The sequence below is a fragment of the Anneissia japonica genome, unplaced genomic scaffold (genome assembly GCF_011630105.1).
Source record: "Anneissia japonica isolate Jap-2015-1 unplaced genomic scaffold, ASM1163010v1 scaffold1511_len2985839_cov193, whole genome shotgun sequence".
Classification (NCBI taxonomy): domain Eukaryota; kingdom Metazoa; phylum Echinodermata; class Crinoidea; order Comatulida; family Comatulidae; genus Anneissia; species Anneissia japonica.
In genome coordinates this window covers 1,104,043-1,123,802 of record NW_022685291.1, presented here as the reverse complement: position 1 = coordinate 1,123,802, position 19,760 = coordinate 1,104,043, and the positions used below count along the sequence as shown (strand labels likewise).

Genomic DNA, 19,760 nt, shown 5'->3' with positions numbered 1-19,760 from the left:
TTTTCCCCTTTTTTCAGCAGCATCTGGACTGAAAACATCTACGTCGTCAAAAACAGAGAGATTTGTGCATGTGGAGCGTGGAACCAAACTCAAATACTTGAATATTTTCTACTTTATATTATTGACTTAGAAAGTGCATGATGAAATGTCAAATACTGATTGCGATTTTAATTGCAATTATGCTAACAATAATAAATGCACAAGGTATGTCAGATTGTACAGTCATAATTTCACTTTATTATATTTATTTTAAAAGATGTATTGTCCCTTGAAAATTACAAAAAATAATAATACAAATTATTTTTTTTAAATAACTTGCTCATTAACTTGAGCATAGAAAATACTGAATAAAAAAATATGATTTTTAAACCGGATAATGATATCAAAGTTAATATTACTTCTATATGCCAGTGACTGGAAGTGTTTCTATCGTTTTTCGCTGTAAAAATATATGTAAACATTTTAAATACAATAATTTTTATGTTCAAGCTGATATTTTTACGTTACTTCAAAAGTTAATTTCAAAATGATTTTTATGATTTTTTTCTTTTTAATATTTTGCATGGGGCAATACATCTTTAAAGTATAATTATAGTAAAACTTAGTAGTAAATAATACGTTACCGGTATTAGTATTGCAGTAGGCCTATAATTACTTTTATGACGAATTATGACGTTTATTTTAATGACCTTGTGAAGGGTTGTGGGAGGGGCAGATTTCATAGCTGGCCCTTTGAATAAATATGGCATGTATCTGGATATATGGATGAATGTATGGGACTAATGATATCCCAATACAAATATTTTACTTTTAATGATTTTCGAGGGCACAGTGAGATCAAATTACTATCAGACATTGTTTGCCATCATAATCAGCGGCCGTGGTATATAGAAAACACATAAACCTAATGTGTTATTAAATTTATCTGCCTTATTGTTGTGTTTATAATTTGTGTAATATAGACTCTTATTTTTTAATGTGATGAATATAAAAATAAACAAGCCTCCCTCCAATTAAAGACCACTTTTGTGACGGGGTTTTTTCCATGGTCTTTAGCAGCTTTGGTCTCTAATTTGAATAATAAAGATTTATAGACATTTGTTAATTTATATTGGAGGTGGTATTTAATTGGAGGGTCTTTAATTAGAGGAAGACTGTATAAATTAAATGTATGTATGCCTATATTTACATGTGTAAAAATTAGCAAGAATATTCACATTAGGCCATTGGGCCCGTGGCGTCGGGTACACTGAAATGAGAAATTCCATATTAGTTTAGAATATCGTACTGCGTTATTTTTGTGCTCATGGGCTATTATGTACGTTGGACCAACTGTTCAACGCTCCATCACAAATGAGGTAACCCAAGAAAAAGCAGGAGCAGTGTGGCGGGTTTTAACTAGCACCACTTCAATCTCCTCCTAACACTGCATTAACTCACGAATAACAACCTGCCTGTTATTGATTGTACAGGTCTATGATCTCGTTATGATCTATTTTTCTGTCATTTTTTTAGAAGACACCACAGATACTGGGGTTACAGTGATCACTGAAGTGGAACCTGAAGGAGAGGCAGAACCCACCACAGATTTGGGAACCAGTCTTAAGGCAACCGTCTACCCGATAATGTTGTGCATACTATTTGCACAAATTATTCACATTTAGGGCACTGTGCCTCTGCCAAGTGTTTGCTTTTACGAAAACCAAATCAACTAAACATAATGTCGATTATAGATCCTTCTAGGCCCATCTTCAGACCCATGTTTTAATAGGCCTATTGGTGGATCAATTATGAGCTTCTTACACACTACTGTCGTACAATTAGCATACTTGCTTTGATCATACTACACTAAAATCGTTGGAAATAATAAGTGTCTCTACGCAATCAATAATGTTTTGTTGGGCCTTTGTCCACCCTGTGTAATGAAGAAGTTAGATTTATTGTCATGGTGCGATAATAAACTCACCAAGCCATGTCATCGTTTGTTTTGTTAGTTTTTGGCGATTTTCTTAATATAGGCCTGTGTTAATGTAGCCTACGTTTTACTCTGATTAAAATTGGAGTTCATCCTATATCATATATGTAGTCGTCGTCATCATTATCGTCATCGTCGTGATCAGTTGTACGCCCGAGCGAAAATCTTGCGTAATGAAAATGTTACCTCTGTACCTTGCAGATGCGCGAGAAAAAGTAACCTTATTCTACATTTTTCATTCATGCACAAACATTTTAAAATATAATAGACATAACATCAATTAATAACATTGAAACAAATTTATTCAAAACACCCTATAATGCAAGGTTTTTAAATTACGTTCAAGTACAATATTATTATCTGTCACTGTTCACTTCGATTAGCAGTAGGCCTCAATGTTGTCATGGCAATTTGTGTAATGTTACAGAACAGCAGGCTAATCCAGTGTAAGCTTTAGGAAAGTTCGGAAGTTTCAGCCAATCATCTTCCTTTACGTCATAACATTCCACTGAATCTAGCCAAGACTGGGTGTCCCAACTATAACCTCCAATGATGTGTATACAGTTTTTGAGTACACACCCTGCTGCTTCAGCCCTGGGGGTTGGGAGAATTGTTACAGACATTGTCCACGTATCTGTAGCCGGGTGATATCGATCAACAGCAGGTACGCAATGCAGAAGACCCTGTCTGTCTACACTAGCTCCGCCTGTTAGGTACAAATAACTTCCAACAGGTAGTAACATAGCGAAGAATCGTGGAAAAGCGAGTGGAGTCATCTGCATCCATCGATTGCTTGTACAGTCGAAACGTTCAACTCTACCCGAAACCCTCTGGTTTCCTAAAGAAAACGATAATTATCGAATAGCATAACGATAAATAAAAGGGTCATCAGTGATGGATCCAACATTTTTCAAACGGGGGTGGGGGCACAACAGTTTCAGAATAGGTAAGTGAGTAGCACTTAACGTTGGTTTGCACTGAAATTTTTAAAATTAAGTGCCAAAACGGGTGGGGAGGGGGCACATGCCCCTCCCCTACTGGATCCGCCCCTGGTCATTATTAGTGAATTAAACCAAATTCGTTTAACGTGGTCAAAACATGCCCAAAATGGCTTCATCGTTTTGATCATAAACATAAAATATATAATGTAGTTATATAATATTTAATAACGTGAATGTCGATCGACGCATTACGCGGCACTGACGCAAATGCAGTGGTTTTGTTTGTCACAATTCTACAGAGGTTCGTCAAAATGATGCGCATTACCGTTTCTTATAATAACCCTAGGTTACTATTCTTTGATTGTTTTTGTAGGGTGGGTTACTATTAAGTAGTGGGTTATTATATTACTGAGCTTAATGTACCGTAGGCGATTAAAAAAATTGTTTATTTAATTTTATATATAAACTCAAAAACACATGTCCGCCCCTAATCTTTTTTAACCCACTCCCATCCATTAAGGAAAATTACGAAGTACCGGTAGTAAATTCAAGAAAGGATCATCACGGCGCAATCACATTGTGAAGAATGCCTACCCCTTGGGCTTTTTCTTTCTTTCTTTCTTTTTGGGTCGGCTCGAGATGCCTTCTTTTTGAGATGGGCTTCTTTTGGAGGCTACTTCTGCAAAGTAAAGAGGGGCTTCCTTTCAAAATGAATGCCGTAAATTTGTGGAAATTATTAATATAAAACAGTAAATTGGGTCAAAGTAACAGCAATCTATATGAGTGTATTAACCGGCATTAAATCACAACTACTGTATAAACCAAGTGTGCTTTAAATTTATTCTTTTCTATTAAATTCATGTATAGTTTATGTACTGTCGAAAGTAAGCCCATGCTAAGGCTACTTTTGCAAACTAAAGGAATAAATTGTGTTGATTTTAATGCCATTTTGCCCATAGTTTTGGTGACAATAATAGTAACCCATGGGTTATTATTAGAGTAGTGGGTTATTATAGATTAACTATTATAGGGGTTACTAATAGAGTAATGGGTTATTATTAGAATTTTTACTGTATTTAAATGGTGATGGAATCTTGTGGTACATGATCATATGGTGGTAGCAACGGAAGACGATTGTTTGTTGTAGATGATGATGATGGTGATGATGATTTGTTTATCAACTACACACCCACCTTATCCCCCCATTGCAAACAGCCACTTAGAATGGGACTGCACGGCGATACACCTTCTGGGTGAGCTTAACGCTGCCACCGTTTCCCATTCATTCGATAAAGGGTTGTAACGTTCCACTTCCGCTAACGAAACGTTTTCATTCACTCGACCGCCTGGTTATTTAACAGAATGAAAGTAAACTTGTATTTATCATACAGAAATTAATTGTTCAACTATCCCACACCTGGTGAAAACAAACGCATGTGTTAAATTATTGTAAGGTGCTTAAGTACCGTACGTGGCCCAGCCTGTTAAAAAAAATACTTGATACACCATGGGAAAGAACATTTATGTATCACTGACGGTTTTTCCACTAAGGTGATGGTTAAGGTCGGACTCACCTACAGCATATATTTTCCCATCCAAAACACCCAGTTGGAAGCTTTCACGTGCAAGAATCATATCTGCAATTTGGATCCAAGAGTCTGTGCGAGGATCGTAACGATAGGCTGTTTTCAATGGGGCATCGTGTTTATCGGTTGTCTCTCGACCACCGACCACATACAAAAAGCCTCCGAGATTAACCACTAAAATAAAAAGATTTGACGTTATAATGACAAATCAAAATAACGGCAACAGCAATACTTGATTGGTTGAAACGTTTGGAAACACGAAAACTTGATTGATTGAATAATTAACTACCGTACTGCGCACCTACTACTACCATTATACGGTGCTATCTGCAAACGAGTAAAAAGAGAGTGACTACAGGGACCACTCCCGATGGGGTGAAATAAAAAGAGTGAGATTTCACTCTATTCAGAGTGAATTTTAGTAATTTTGCACTATTCCAAGAATAATATTCACTCATTTAAGAGTGAATTTTCACTCTAGAAAGTGCTTTTCATTGATTGTTTTCTGGTGGTACACATCTAGATGGGTATAAGAGACAGATGTATTATGTGAAACTTGAAATAAACTGAAACTGAAATTGGAGTGGTCCCTGTGGCACTCTTTTCGCTCTTTCACATTTAGAGAGTAACGTTTAAAGGCCTACATTTTGTTACAGACCTAAAAGTTTACATTTTTAAATTTTATATGATTATAAACAGTCATATGGGGGCTGTCGGCGTAATAGGAAATTGCATGCAACTTGCCAGCATGATGATGTTTCGGCTGCGTCATCACTGTCAATGTCTTCCATTCTTCCGTCATTGGGTTAAAATACCTGACCGTCTGACTCACAAGTTCTTTTGCTAGCCTAGGGTGTCCGCCAATTGCCACCACCGTCAGGAGTTTGAGCATCGATCTTGGGGCTGTACGTGGTGACTGCAAAATACTTTGCCTAAGTGGCAGACAATGATAATGTAGCGCTTCTTTTAAAAGTTCCTCGCAAGATGGAAACTTCATGATCTTCGGTTCCACGTGATCAACTAAATCTGGAGGTTTTATCATAGGCAGACGAACATTCTCCAGTAACTTTACCACGTATTCCAAACGCTTCTCCTGATCTACATCAATCCATGAAAGCACTGCCTCAAATACTTGTAGCTCTGTATCGACGATCAGATCGTCGCGTGATATTAATAATAATAGAGAATTAAATGGAAGAAACGTAAATTCTTCACTTCTTGACGCGAATAAAAAATTCGTAGCAATAACTTTGCAAGCAGCCTCTTCAATGTCTGGCATGTCGAAGTTTGACATCAGTGATAGAGTTTTAACACACGTTTCACGGCACAAGTTGTCTTTCAGATAATGGCAGCATATATCAATTGCAAGATCAATCTTCAGATAATTAGCAGCCTTTAAAATCTCTTCCACGTTTCTGAAGCTGACGCGAAGTTGAGTTGTGTAAATAAAATCAAGTAGTACTACCAATGTGTCGTATTCAATGCCATGTAGAGTGTACTCAAACAGCTCCTCTTCTTCAGTATCCTGGGTGAAAACTTTGCGAAAGTAGTAACTGCACGCAGACAACACCAGCTTGTGTGCCCCAATTTTTCTCTTGCCTACTGCTAGTACCACGTCGTTTAGTTGTTTTTCTCGCCATAATTCAGCCATCACATGAAGGACGGCTGATGCCTGGCTACACTCACACGAGTGGTTACTCTTTGCTGCAGAAGACATATCTGGCCACTCATCTTTCCAGTGATGGATACCATTATGATAAAGTCGTGGTCTATGTTTAGCTGCCTGCGAAGTGGTTACAAAACTACGGTGACGAGATTTGATCCCTGGTTTACCCATTGGCTTGTCAAAAGGTCCAGTTAAAGCCAACAATCCTTTCTTCGATGAGTACAGGGGTGATCTTAGTTCTTCCACGTTGTACTTGCATTTTAAATTTCTCACATTTTGATCGTTTGACGAAGACATAGCCTATTACGTTCCAGTTAATGGGCAACTTATTATTAAAAAATTATTGTTTAAAAAAAAAGGTAACAATTATAATAACACTAATAATTCATTTATACATATGGCGTAACTAAATCAGGGCCCACACTGGTCACATCATCAGCGATTTACATTTCATTGTTTATTGTTGGTTGCCATAACAGTTTATTTCCGCTCTCATAAGTGAACACGCGCGTATCGACGCGGTCCAGGGGCCAGGGCGCACCGTTTATACGTAAATCCAGCGTAAAATCTTGCCCAGAACCTTTACATCCATTAAATTTCGGCCCCCGGATTAAAATCCCACGGTGAAATCAACACCCTATGAGTATGGATGATGAAAGATTGTTGTTGTTTTACAAGAAAGAGCTTTTAATGCACACAATATCTTTATTTACTTCGTTGGCAATAAATTAAACTTGATTGTTTTTTTGCAGGCAATTCACTTCAAATAATTGGTGATTTTGTATTATTTTATGTTAATTACCGAATAAATAAATACTGTAAATAGATAGAAATAATATTTAATGATTCAATCAATTTAATCATGGACATGGATAACTGATTCACTTGTTAATCAAGAACAAAATATGGATTTTATGTTAAAGGGGAGTTCTGGAGTAAAACTTTCTCCTAAAATATAATTATTACTTAAATCCTTGAAGTAATCATACGAAAAAAGTCACAAATTTAACGGAAAACATAAAAACTGTACAGTATTAGAAAAAGTTTATTTGTTATTACTAATGAGGGCGTTGTCGCCGTCTGTTCATCTAGCGCTAGCTGCTGCTGCTACCCTGGCAATTAGACGCTCCAAAGAGTATCTCTCTTTGGACCCTCTAAACCAAACCGTCACCAGAAAAGTTGAAGTCTTAAATTCATCATGAGTAACAACTCTTCCAGTTTACCAAAGGATCTATTTGATCGATTAACTTTAGGTGTAGTTCGATCGTTAGGTAATCATTTCAAATACATTCTGAAACTTGCATTGCAATACTAATAATAAATAAGGTAGGCCTAGCGAAACGGTTCAATGCCTGTCTATGTCTAGGCCTAGCTAGGTATGCCTGGAAGTAGTAAGCAGCAAGCCTGCCCTCCCTAGGCCCAGACTCTACTAACTACTAGCCTTGGCCCTCCTCCTAAGCCTCTGTAGGCCAGGCCTAGTAGAATACTATTTAGTTAGGTGAGCCAGGCTATAGGTAGGCCTAGCTAGAGTAGGGCATTCCTACTAGGCCTAACTAGGGGCCTAGCACCCGTCAGACCATAAAAAAAAAAGAACGCGTAGGCTTAGCTTGGGCCTAGCCTAGGCCTAAGACACTTTTTTTCCAGAAAACGTTAAGACTTGAGCGATGATGAGTGAATATTATGATGTACTGGATTTTTTTTTGTTTTGCACCAAATATGAAATATCTATTCTCAATTGTATTATTAATAAAATAACAAACGAAAGGTAGAGTTATGCCGCAGAGGCCTTGTCCTACTAGTGCTACTATTGTATTAATTTGTTTTTACTACAGAGAAGAGACCAGGTGTATGTGACATACAGCTGAAAGACATCTCACCTGCAGAACGACATCTTGTGATATCTTGGGAACAACAAAATTCTTGCATTCTACCAGAAGACCTTAAGCAATTCTATCTAACATCAAATGGATTCCACCTCGAGTGGACCGTTAGATTTGAAGGTAGTCACAAATTTTTCCTTATAATAAGCTTAAAGAAGTTTTCAACCCTCCCCACCCTCAGCAAATTTGGTAAACATAATTACATTTATTCCCAAGCTGGTTCCAGAATTCATCCCCATCATTTCCCTAAATACCCCCAGATATGCCACTTCTTGTTTTTTAGACTCAGGCTGTTCCATCCTGTCTGTAATTTGTGAGAGTACTCATGCTATTGTATGTGTAAATAAGAAAAAATAGTTGAAGCAGAATTTGAAACACTATCAATATCATGTCTTTTCTTTTAGATCAATCTGTTCATTTGGGTCACATGGAAGTCAATCCAATAGAGAAAGTTGTTAAACTTGCAGGTGGAAGAAACACACCAAATGCACCATCATTAGCAGATGTTGATTATGACACAGATGATGAAGTTGAGACAAACAGTGTTGGTATGCAATGCATTCGTGGTGATTATAACAGTAAGAATGTGTACAATCGACACTCATAACGGAGCATTGAGCATACATGCTTGAGTGTCCATCTATCCTTGACTGTACAACGCTGGGGGGAAGGGGGAAGGTTTGACACTCATTCCATACAACAAATATATTTACCTTCACATCATATGCCAGCACATTAATTTTATTCTCCTGGGGGAGAGAGTTAGATATTTAAAAAGTGCCCTACACAAAGAAACAAGTTTAAACCTACAACCATGGTTGAGAGTCCAAGCCACAATCACTGCACCAACCACCATATGCATCAGAACAGAATTTGAATCCAGAACTTCAGGCTTTAAAGGCAAGCACCTTACCACCAATCTATTTTATTTTAACAATAAATTATGTGTAGTGTATTTTTTTTAATTCCAGCTTTGAGTCATGGAAGAAAATTGCCACATTTTGATATTCGGAGTCGTGTGTTTGAGCTTGATCCATGTGAAGGCTATGGAAAAGTATGCTTGGTGTACAACAATGCAAAACAAGGTTTGTCTACTGTAATTATACTCTAAAACAAGGTGTGTGTATTTATGCTTCAGAACAAGGTTTGTGTTGTTTTAAATATATGGAACTTATGAAACAAAATCTGTATAGCTGATCCTGATAGCAACACACTGACGCGAATGTAAGTGGGCGTGGTCGGGTGTCGCTCAAAATATCACCCTTGCCTCCCTCTGGCGCTACCCCTGAGTAAATCAATCAATCAATTCATGTAATTTTTGTTCTTGATTTATCCTCTTATATGTTTTGTAAATTACATGCAGTTTGGCCTTTGGCCATGAAGCGTTATACACCTGATGATGATGAAGTGATATATACAATTCAAATATTTATTAGTTCAAAACAGATTTAGAATTTTTCTTATAGGAACACCAGCTGCAGATTCAGAGATCTGGTTTTTGGATCGTTCTTTCCACTGGCATTTCATAGCTGAGAGTTTCAGCCAATATTTTAGACTGATGATCATGAATCTGGGCTTACCGCTGTGGCACTTTGCTCTAACTGATATTGGGCTACCAAATCACGCTCAGGTTGGTATTTTGTGTGTGAAATCTCAGATTTTAAATTTTTAGTCTGTGTTTCCAATTGGGAGGAGCGGCTCCTGTCTCTTATACACATCTATATATATATATAAAATAGAAGTAATAATTTTTACCACTTACATGCGAGATATATCTTTTTGTATATAACTGTGAGTTTTTATATAATACTGGAATACATTTTCTGTGCAATAAAATTTTAAAATAATGGAAAATGAACCGTTTTGTTGCTCATTTCTATATTTTTGGAATCCATACAAGAAATTGTTAACATTCCCATCAGCCTGAACTTCACAAGAGCAATGGGTACAGTATACATTTGTTCTCAGCTGTGAAAGACCCACAAGGAATATATTCATTAGGTCTTTCAACAACTTTGGACTAATTCTCCAGAAAATTAGACAATTCACACAATTTATGCAATTATTTTCAAATATTGGGAGTCCTTGTCTGGGCTGTGGTACAGGGATTCAGAACCAGACACTTAAATGATAAGTAAATTTTAAGAAATATAATAACAAAGGATAGTTAATGATTTAAGTTTAACTTTATTAAAACATAAAGTGTGTTTTCATTAAAAAATATTACAAAGAAAAAATGGTTTTACTTATTGTTCTGGTTTTGCAGTCTGAGCAAGTATAGTAGTAAAAACCTATAACAGGGTTGTGGTTGTTCATTTCACTTGAAAATTTTTAATTAAATGCAGTCGACCATGAATACCTTTCAAGTCAATGTCTAATGAACATCTTGTAAAGATGGCTACTTGTACCAGTATGAAACGCAAGCTGTTTTGACTGATTTGTACGCATGGAATTTGCAGTTGTCAAACCGGGGAATATTATACAGTACTGTAGTAATATTATTTACTACTAATGTAATCACTGTTAACAAGTGAAGATGAAATTAAGACTATAAAATATTCTTGAATCACATGATCATAGTAGAAATTAATTCTAGCATTAGGATCTTTGGGTTGATTCATTCACGTTTTGCCTGACTATCTCCTCCCTAGTGTCTGTTCTTAACTGACCAACTGGCACATCATTGTGATCAACCAGTATAGTGGTGGACCTGCCGGTCCGCCCCGTAGCTTGACGCCACGATGAGGTCATCGGACCAAAAATATTAATAATAATAATAATAATTAATTAATATTATATATTAATATTAATTTTGATTGCCAATCCCCAATAGTGTGGTCTAAAAGTCATAAAAACTCTCTCCATGAACCCTACCGGGATTTTTTACTTCGGGACCTTGATCAAGGCTCTAGGCAGCACTTTGGTTCAGACCCCACTGTCGCAAAAGTCGGACCCCTTGTTAGCATACTTCTGGAGCCACCGCTGCCACCAACAGTACACATCCATCAATCATTGCTCTGTGACATAATGATCCTGTTACCAGGACAGGAAGCTGGCTAGTCTGGGCCTTGTACAGTACTGTGAATCAGCCTTATGTGTGGTATTGTTATGCGAATTATGAATTAAAAAGGTCTGCACATGCTCAGGATTGTCGTGTTGAAATCTGTGGAGGTTGCTGAATGTTGAATTTGTAATTAAAATCAAGAATATTTGCATTTATGAGCAATACATTTTTATTTTATATAGGCAAAAGTAGTAAGTATATGAATAAATTTAATGCACTAGTTGATAACTTCATTCTAATTTGTTTTGATTTTTTTTTGGCATTTTACATGTGGTTTGACATGGCTTATGTCATGTTCATTGTAATACACTGAACAATAAAATCACAAGAAATTAAAAATCTACTTTTTAGAAATATGTACCTTATATGTTAACTAACAGATGATTTTATTGGTAGATTATTTTGTTTTTAAGTGTGTAAGTATAATTGATTTGCATGTCAAGTGAAATTAGTACCCCTATTTTGCATTTGTTTTACCGTACCGTATAACGCTAGTTGGCACCAAAACAATTAGAATGAAGTTATCAACTAATTAGTGCATTAAACTTATTCATATATTTACTACTTACCTATATAAAATAAAAATGTATTGCTCACAAGTGCAAATAATCTTGATTTAATATACAAATCCAACATTCAGCAACCTCCACAGATTTCAACACATGAGACACTTCTGAGCATGTGCAGACCTTCTAAACTCGCAATTAGCATAACAATACCACACATAAGGCTCATTCACAGTACAAGGCCCAGACCAGCCAGCTTCATATCCTTGGTTTTTCAAGTTGTATTAAGTTGATTATCCAATTTATAATTCAAACATTCATTTCTTCCTTCTGAAAGACAGCAAAAGAAACCAAGATTATTTTATACAACCATTAAAAGCTGATCTTGTGAAATTCACACTCTCAATGGTATTATCTGCAACTTATATTTTTGGGGTCAGAGATTTTGTTGTCAAAGTTCAATTTTAAATCCTTAAAACGTCATTATCACATTATCATCAGATCAGGATGAATCTTTTGAAAATTAAAATATTTTAATAAAATCAAAGAATCAGTTAAGGAACTGTTGTTTCTTTAGTTTAACAGTATAGTAGTAGTTATTAATGCTGTTAGTAAACGAAAACAAAGCTTGACTGATTGAATGATTTACAGTACTTACTTTTTCCTTGGATTACCAACACTAACAGGAGAAAGACCATCAAAATTTGATGAACCAGAAGGTGAAGGGCCAAGGGTTAAACTATCACTGTCATTCTATTAAAGAAATCAACAATTCAGTTCATTAAAACACATTAAAACACTGATAATCACAGTTATGCAAAGGTAAGGGTAAAGGTAGGAAAATAACCAATAAATTGCAGCAACGTTGTGCTGAATTGCGTATGGGCGTGGGCCGTGACTACATAGCCGCCATAAAGAGGCGCTCCTTAGTAGGTTCATGTTCACATCATTCCACAAAAACTAGGGCTAAAATGAACCATAGCATTGGGTAACCCACTACTCTTTTGAAAGATGCAATGAGTTATTTAAAGTGCAAATGAACCACATACATACACTTGACCTCTACAGTATTTTAAATCCTTATCCGAGAAGACTTGGTTCTACCAACTGAACCCTGGGGGAGGAGCGGCTCGAACCAGCGCCTGTGTTAAGGCTGTAGTTAGCGGTTATGGTGTTTGCCTTCCAATTTCAGGCCTACAAGTAAGCAAGTCAAATAATATACAAATACTGACTGCTGATGAGGAGCGGCCCAAGCGAAAACAGGCTACGGTCTCCATATCACCAAGGGGCTAAAGATTTCACCGTTCCACAAATCTAGAGCAGTCAATATTTGTTTTATATACCTCATACATAGATTCTACGAGACCTAAAAAAAGTAATGAAAATATTACACACTAGGTAGGCCAAGGCTTACTTCCTAGGCCTAGGCGATCAAAGGGCCAATCTTTCTCAGTGTCGTAGAGGTCGCGTCTCCTTTACCGCCCAAGGGAAGACAGGCTACGGTCTCCATATCACCAAGGGGCTAAAGATTTCACTGTTCCACAAATCTAGAGCAGTCAATATTTGTTTTATATACCTCATACATAGATTGTATGAGACCTAAAAATGTAATGAAAATATTACACAATAAGTAGGCCAAGGCCTAATACCTAGGCCTAGGCGATCAAAGGGCCAATCTCTCTCAGTGTCGTAGAGGTCGCGTCTCCTTTACCGTTCGTGCGTGTCATAAATAACATAGCAACGTGGCCTAGAATTGTATGTGGTATATAATAAATGTTAAGATTTCTTAGTTAACACAGTAAGATATATAGCATGAGCTTGCGATGAAGCCAAGTGGTCAATTGTAAAAAATTGCTGACTTGCCTGTGAATTCCTATCAGTACTATCATTAGCACTTGAGTCCTTATCTGTGGTTTCAAGCTTGATCTGTCCTTCTAGCCACTGAGCAGTATCAGCATCTTCACTGTTGCTGGCTGCCGCCCGGGAGTTTTCTTCCAGCTCCAGCGTTGATAGACCTTGGTAGGAGATGCCAGAGGTGCTGGTATCTGGCAGCTGATCAAGGAGGTCTGGGAAGTTTTCTGTAAACTGGATCTCTGAACTAGTTTCTTGCTTCACTCTGATGGCGAAAGACAATCATGAATGTACTGGAGTGCTTAGGCAAGGATTTTTTTAAAGCTTGTTTCGCTAACTTATTTTTTTAAAGATCGTCAGAGCAGGGCAGAAAAAAAAAATAAAAATATAATTTTGATTTTTCATTTAGCAAAAATAGTGTTGCCAAAAACATCCAGATGGAGGAGAGGATAAAAATAAAATTTTATTGGTATTGAATGTAAACAGTGTACTAATGGGGTGGTTAAATGCTTTAAATTTATATAACTAGAAGAAATATACATATCGTATTTTTGGAGATTTCAAGGCAGTGACGGGCATAATAAAAAAAAAAAAAAACTCTTTTTTTTTCGTGGTAGCAGGTGCGCTAATCAAGGTATAAAAAAAAAGACTCGCCTTATGAGTGATGTTAGATTACATGAACTACTTCCATCAATATTTGTATAATATACAATTCCACACTTTGCTATTACTTACTGTGAAGTTGATTCAACTGCATCACCTACTGGATTCTGAAAGGTAACGTTGGAAAAAATTTAGGCTTAAAATTAGAAACATCTGTTACAGTACAAACACAAATCATATTATGCACAAGGAAGTACTGTATTCCACTATAAATTACTTATGAGAGAAGAACAGCTCAATGGGTTAAACTCTTTTCAGCTCTTTGGTCCTTGGTTCAATTCCATCGCTATTCTCCTAGTGTTCCTGCAGGAGGGCTGAAATACAAGTTACAGTAGCATCTATCTGTTTAAGCCAAAGGGTCTGTTTGCAATATGGCCTGTGTGTACATTAAACAAGCAGAACACTCCTTGGAATAGAGATGTGATTGTCACCCGGTGTATTGCTAAATTAATCACTAATAGTAGTACCCCACTAGAAATAAGCCTGGAATTTCATGGGATATGCTTGATGTGTTCCATATGAAAGTAAGTCAAATTCAATCCCATCATGGGATAGTTTTGTTGAGGTTGATGTGTACCAGTATTGGTCTATCTTAGATGTAGAAAACCTTAGTATGCAGAATCTCAAGTCAGGAGACTTCCAAGAGGCTGCCAAATGGTTGAGGCCTCATGAAGCTGAGGCAGCCATGTCAATAGTAAGTATAAATCTGAGTATTAACTTAAAATGCAATTTTTACAATATGTACAGTACTTACAATAAGGCTTTGATATTGGTCTTGTAATTTCTTGTTTTTTCTTTCAATGAAATCATGGTAATCTTTGATTCTTGTCTTCCAAAACTGATAGAGTACTTCAGTATTGTCAATGCCAATGTCTTTAAAGACATCAGTTAAAACATCCTGGAAGCTTGTGGTACCGTATGTTGCCTCCCTGTCCACAGCCAGACGTAAACGTTTACAGAATTTCAATAAGTACTCATGAAGGACATCTGTTAGACAGTCTAAGGCTGATTCTTGACTCACTGAGAAGATAAAAATGTTATATGAGGGTTGACAGTATCATATTTACACCACAGTCAGACACACATTTGTTGAATAAATGAAGTTCTGAGAATAAATATAATCACAAGGGAAGCACTGAATGTTTACTTTTCAAAGGATAAATGTGGGCTCATCTAAAAATTATTGCACATACATTGTATAAAAATTGCTACAGTTAAACTTGCCTAAGTCAACTTTTCCTAAGTCAACTTTTTCTAACTCGAATCACTTCTAAGTTGATCTTATTTTACATGCAAAATTGTTGTGTTTTCCAATAATTAATTGATTTGTAAGTCAAATTTTATCCAAGTCAAAAAAAATTTTTAATGCCATTTTGGATTTGACTTAGGCAAGTTCAACTGTACTATTTTATTGATATACCCTCAATAAGAAATTATTAATTCTAGTGAAATATATAAATTTACTTTCAAAGCCTGAATGAGCACATATTGTGGCAACAGCTCTTCTTGACAGTTGCTTAGCAACAGTTTCATCAATCTCAATTGTTCCTTCATTTAACATCAATGGTGATGATCTACAAAAAAAAACAATGATCAATAATACCTTTGTTAATTGTTCATATAATTTCTTATTAATTTTATTATCATCATAGTTATAATATAAGACTGCTGCATCTTCACCATAATCATTCCCAAACTTATCTGTATTATATGTCAATCATCATCCTCATCATCACGATTCATCATCATTACCACTACCATAATCATCTTCATTGGCATCATCATCTTCTTTGTCAATATAAACATTCGCATACAGTACACCTCTAGACAATGTGATGTTACCATATTCTCAACTCACCTGCCAGAATTTTCTGTGTCTGATTTATTGGAGACCTTTATTGATCCTAAAACAGGACTTGGTGAAATGCTGGGTATTCTTCTCTCTAAATCACTCTTCTAAAAAAATTGTAAAAGAATATATGTAATCTGATCATGTATACAGAAAAACAAAACTTGCTTTAATAGTTAATCATAAATATATTAAAATCTTTGAGAGGAGGTGATAGGGAGGGAAATACATCAGAGTAGCTCTAGAGGCTTATATTCTACTGTAGTGATAGTGTCTGAAAGAAATCCCATATTCCTACTACTGTGCTCTTTCTGTGCTCGCAAGTACTCGCATGCCTTGATGTATATGGCACCAGTGATATGATACTCTATTCCAAATACCTCTATTAAATTGGTACCTGGTAGGATGCTGTGATATTAAATGTATTGGTTCCTACTAAATATCTCAACGACATGGGTAAGAAATAATTTTGTAAATCTCTTAGAAACTGCCTTTGGATTGTAAAAGGCACTAGATAATAAACCTGAAGATTTGAATCAATGACCTTAACATTGAAATGCAAGCGTTTTAATCCCAAAACTACAAAAAGCTTCACTTTATTTTACAAAGTGTATATAAAACTGGGTATTTTGCGGGCCCATAACCAGGGAGGTTTGGTGGGTAACCTCCCTTTTTGAAGAGTTTACTACTCATACTAGTATTTTAACGTAACTTTTTTAAAATTAAATAAACACTTAGTAGCATTTTAACGTAACTTTTTTTTAAATTATAGAAATACTTCTGAGTTAAACTTGGCCGATAGAAATCCCCCTCCCCGTGAACCTAGTTACAGGCCCATACTTTATTTGCCTAAGTTTAAGGTTGGTGAGCAGGTTAAGGTATTGGAGTGTGCCCTCACCTAATCATCACAAAAATGAAGTTTAAATAAAAAACAGGCACATAACTATAGTTCTACTGGTATTACACTGTATATACAGTTTCTGCCTTAATATTATAATGCATGTAAATTATTACCTCTGCATTTGATAGCTGCGTGGTGGCATTTCTTAGTTGTCGGTTATGTGTCAGAAGCTGAATTGTATGAATGCTGATGTAATCTGGTCGGCAGAGCTCAGGATGTAGCCTGTTAAAAAAAATGGAAAAACTTAAAATACTGTCTGGTACAATCAAATCAAATCTCTATTAGAGAGGTTTCGCACACGAACGAATACGTGCACACATACATTTAGCTACCTGTAATGGTTTGTAGCTATTCTGTGTTTTTCGCAATCACAGCGCAACTCAAGCATAGCCTAGACGGGAACCAGTCAATTTGAGCGGATGTTACTTCGAGCGAAGGCCAATTCGAGCGGAATTTTTTTCGAGCGGATGCTAGTTTCAGCGGAAGAAGATCCACTTGTGCGAACAACAACCTGTGCGAGTTATATACGAATTACTTCAAAATTTCCTATTTTTGAGCTAGAAATTTGACATTTTCAAAGGGGAAGGGGGCACACAACAGTTCCAGAATAGATAAGTGAGTAGCATAACTCAATTACAAATATAATTTTGAAAAAAATAATAGTCACTCGTCTTGTGTGTGTGCTTCTCGTGCACTCTAGTAAAACATACACTTTCTTCCTTTTTTTAAGCTGAAAAGTGCGCAATTCTATTATAGTTTTAACTTGTTAGCGGCCATCTTGGTAGTCGGAGTTGCCAAGACTGTAATTCAAACATGGATTAATTATAAAAAAGTACTAAAAACCTTTCAGAACCTTAGTAATCAGAGCATTTTTTTGCATTTAAACAAACAAATACAAAAATACGGCGACGATAAATTCGCCCTTGTTATAGTTCGCACTAAATGCATCCGCTCGAACTGGCATCCGCTCGAACTAGCATCCGCTCAAACTGACATCCGCTCGAATTGACTGGCATCCGCCTAGGCCTAGGGCCTTGCTTAGGCCTACTAGTACTATACTCTGTTCTCTTCTCTCATCATGCTTCTCAAAGTTTTATTAGTATATGTAAGATTTTTGAAATTGAAAATTGTAGCCGAAAAATACTTCCTTTGTTGCCGAGAAGTGTTGGTTATTTTGTGATAGGCCCTATTGTTTATGAACCAAAAGTGACTGTCCACAAGTAGGCCTAGGACTACACAAAATCCCAACACCACCAAGGTCAAAGCACAGATGTTTTGATACCCCAAAATGAAAATGAGACGCATCCTATCATAATTTGCTGTCTTTAAATGTCACAAAAATGGCACATACATATTTCAAAGATACATTTATTTTTTACACTTACGTAAAATGTGAAAAAATTAATGAAGATCTGACTAGAATTCCAAAATTTCCCTACGCGTTTTTCACTTACATGTAGTGAACGAGATATGCATGTCATCCACATGTTTAGCAGATAGCAGCCGGCATGACGTCAAAATGATGACCTATCCGTCACATTAATCATACGCGTTCGCGTGCGAAACCTCCCTAATGTCCAAATATAACAGAAACATTAATGAAAATTCGTCTTAATTCTACCATGAACATAAACAAATTAAAAAAAATATTTAATCAAACAATTGAATGGTTCATTAAAAGGATTGTCAAACATTAAACATGTAGTAGCATAAGTGTTTTCAAGGTTCAGTATACAAATAATAACTTATACAATCATGACCACATTATAATTAGATTACAAAACAATTGTTGGTTACTATTGAAAAATGTGAACAATTTTCTTACTGTGTTGGTTGTTGTTTCTTTGGAGTAAACGGATGTTGAAGATGAGATATGTCAATGTGGATTGGCTGTGGCTTGGAGAAAGGAAGTTTGACATCAAGACTCCTGACAGAACTTCCTGATTTGGCAGGTGGCAGCTTGCCCCAAAGATTCTCCATGACCTACAGAAAATAGAGAACAATTGACAACTAATGGTCACTTTAAACACAACACACTCTTTGGTGATTAATAGTGCAGGTTATATTTTTTAAATGAATCATCAAATTGCTTACACAGCTATTTAATAATTGAAAAATAATTGTACAAATTTTATGAAATTATACAGTAATAATTTTAACGCAATAAATATAAATTGAATGTTTTTTGAGATTCTTTTGTTATGTAGCCTTGTCTGTGCTTTAGTAGCTTTGGAAATTTAATTGCCTGCATAGCCATATAGCATCAGGTTGCATCCTAGCTTACATAAATTTCTTTTTATGTTAAGAATATCAATAAAGTATGATTGAACACATTTCCTCATTAATTTTTTGTACAATACCGGTATTATCACTTTAAATATACTTCTTTAAAAGTTTGAATGAAATGTCGACGTTTATCTAGTTTAGGCATGATCACTTCCTCTGATTTAGAAATTCTTCGTCGCCCACTTGGTTGGTAAATCATGCATTGAATTCGGACGTCGGTAAGGAAGGGCTAAGAATTGGGACTAACGTTTCACCCCACATTTTTTTAAAACTAAGTTACTATCAGTATAAAAAAGAGCTAAATATAAATATAAGCTAGACAACGGTAATAATAGAAAGAACGAATTATTACCACCATTAAATGCGCATTATTTTCACACAATCTCACACACACCACCAATGTTTTGGTTTTCTGCATAGAGCTTTTATGTTTGTTTTCCAAGGTTGAGGGCGTGCTGACCACTATGGCTGACCAGAGTTGCCTTGTTGTTCTAAGATTTGTTTATGAATTCATTGATAATAATATACCATATATCCATTTGATCTATAATGTTAGCCTATTGTAAAATTAAATATTTAAGTTTTTGAAGCA

At 36.0% G+C, this 19,760-nt stretch overlaps 3 protein-coding genes across 4 annotated transcripts; 1 reads left to right on the top strand and 2 right to left on the bottom strand.

Moving 5' to 3' along the window:
* Nucleotides 1–4,110: 4,110 nt before the first annotated feature.
* On the bottom strand, nucleotides 4,111–6,465 carry LOC117111004 (kelch-like protein 20). The gene is made up of 3 exons (XM_033253864.1): nucleotides 5,247–6,465; nucleotides 4,491–4,676; nucleotides 4,111–4,262 (listed from the first exon to the last, which is right to left on the bottom strand). Exons 1-3 carry the CDS (start codon nucleotides 6,463–6,465, stop codon nucleotides 4,111–4,113), a joined length of 1,557 nt encoding a protein of 518 aa, XP_033109755.1.
* Nucleotides 6,466–7,258: 793 nt separating this feature from the next.
* Nucleotides 7,259–9,720, top strand: LOC117110993 (tubulin polyglutamylase complex subunit 2-like). The gene is made up of 5 exons (XM_033253853.1): nucleotides 7,259–7,439; nucleotides 8,001–8,168; nucleotides 8,453–8,596; nucleotides 9,020–9,133; nucleotides 9,515–9,720. Exons 1-5 carry the CDS (start codon nucleotides 7,367–7,369, stop codon nucleotides 9,718–9,720), a joined length of 705 nt encoding a protein of 234 aa, XP_033109744.1. The 5' UTR covers nucleotides 7,259–7,366.
* Nucleotides 9,721–10,247: 527 nt separating this feature from the next.
* On the bottom strand, nucleotides 10,248–19,600 carry LOC117110194 (STAGA complex 65 subunit gamma-like). Of its 2 annotated transcripts, XM_033252824.1 has the most exons (10): nucleotides 19,521–19,600; nucleotides 18,708–18,865; nucleotides 16,996–17,104; nucleotides 15,991–16,088; nucleotides 15,597–15,706; nucleotides 14,887–15,152; nucleotides 14,205–14,239; nucleotides 13,482–13,734; nucleotides 12,277–12,371; nucleotides 10,248–11,948 (listed from the first exon to the last, which is right to left on the bottom strand). In XM_033252824.1, the coding sequence occupies exons 1-10, from the start codon at nucleotides 19,584–19,586 to the stop codon at nucleotides 11,936–11,938; spliced, it is 1,203 nt and encodes a 400-aa protein (XP_033108715.1). In that variant the 5' UTR covers nucleotides 19,587–19,600; the 3' UTR covers nucleotides 10,248–11,935. The 2 variants fall into 2 exon arrangements, with proteins under 2 accessions (XP_033108715.1, XP_033108722.1); XM_033252831.1 differs by lacking the exons at nucleotides 18,708–18,865; nucleotides 19,521–19,600 and adding an exon at nucleotides 18,337–18,437.
* Nucleotides 19,601–19,760: the final 160 nt, after the last annotated feature.

Excerpts from the sequence above, each read along its gene's own strand:
- LOC117111004 (XM_033253864.1), bottom strand. The coding sequence starts at position 6,465 with ATGTCTTCGTCAAACGATCAAAATGTGAGAAATTTAAAATGCAAGTAC. Across the intron at positions 4,677-5,246 it reads GCCGAAACATCATCATGCTG|TGGTTAATCTCGGAGGCTTT; the intron begins GCAAGTTGCATG and ends TTTTTATTTTAG. Across the intron at positions 4,263-4,490 it reads TGGGAAAATATATGCTGTAG|GCGGTCGAGTGAATGAAAAC; the intron begins GTGAGTCCGACC and ends TTAAATAACCAG.
- LOC117110194 (XM_033252824.1), bottom strand. The coding sequence starts at position 19,586 with ATGCAGAAAACCAAAACATTGGTGGTGTGTGTGAGATTGTGTGAAAAT. Across the intron at positions 17,105-18,707 it reads AAGAAACAACAACCAACACA|GCTACATCCTGAGCTCTGCC; the intron begins GTAAGAAAATTG and ends TTTTTTTAACAG. Across the intron at positions 13,735-14,204 it reads GCAGTTGAATCAACTTCACA|AGTGAAGCAAGAAACTAGTT; the intron begins GTAAGTAATAGC and ends TTTCGCCATCAG.
- LOC117110993 (XM_033253853.1), top strand. The coding sequence starts at position 7,367 with ATGAGTAACAACTCTTCCAGTTTACCAAAGGATCTATTTGATCGATTA. Across the intron at positions 8,169-8,452 it reads GTGGACCGTTAGATTTGAAG|ATCAATCTGTTCATTTGGGT; the intron begins GTAGTCACAAAT and ends CTTTTCTTTTAG. Across the intron at positions 9,134-9,514 it reads GTACAACAATGCAAAACAAG|GAACACCAGCTGCAGATTCA; the intron begins GTTTGTCTACTG and ends TTTTTCTTATAG.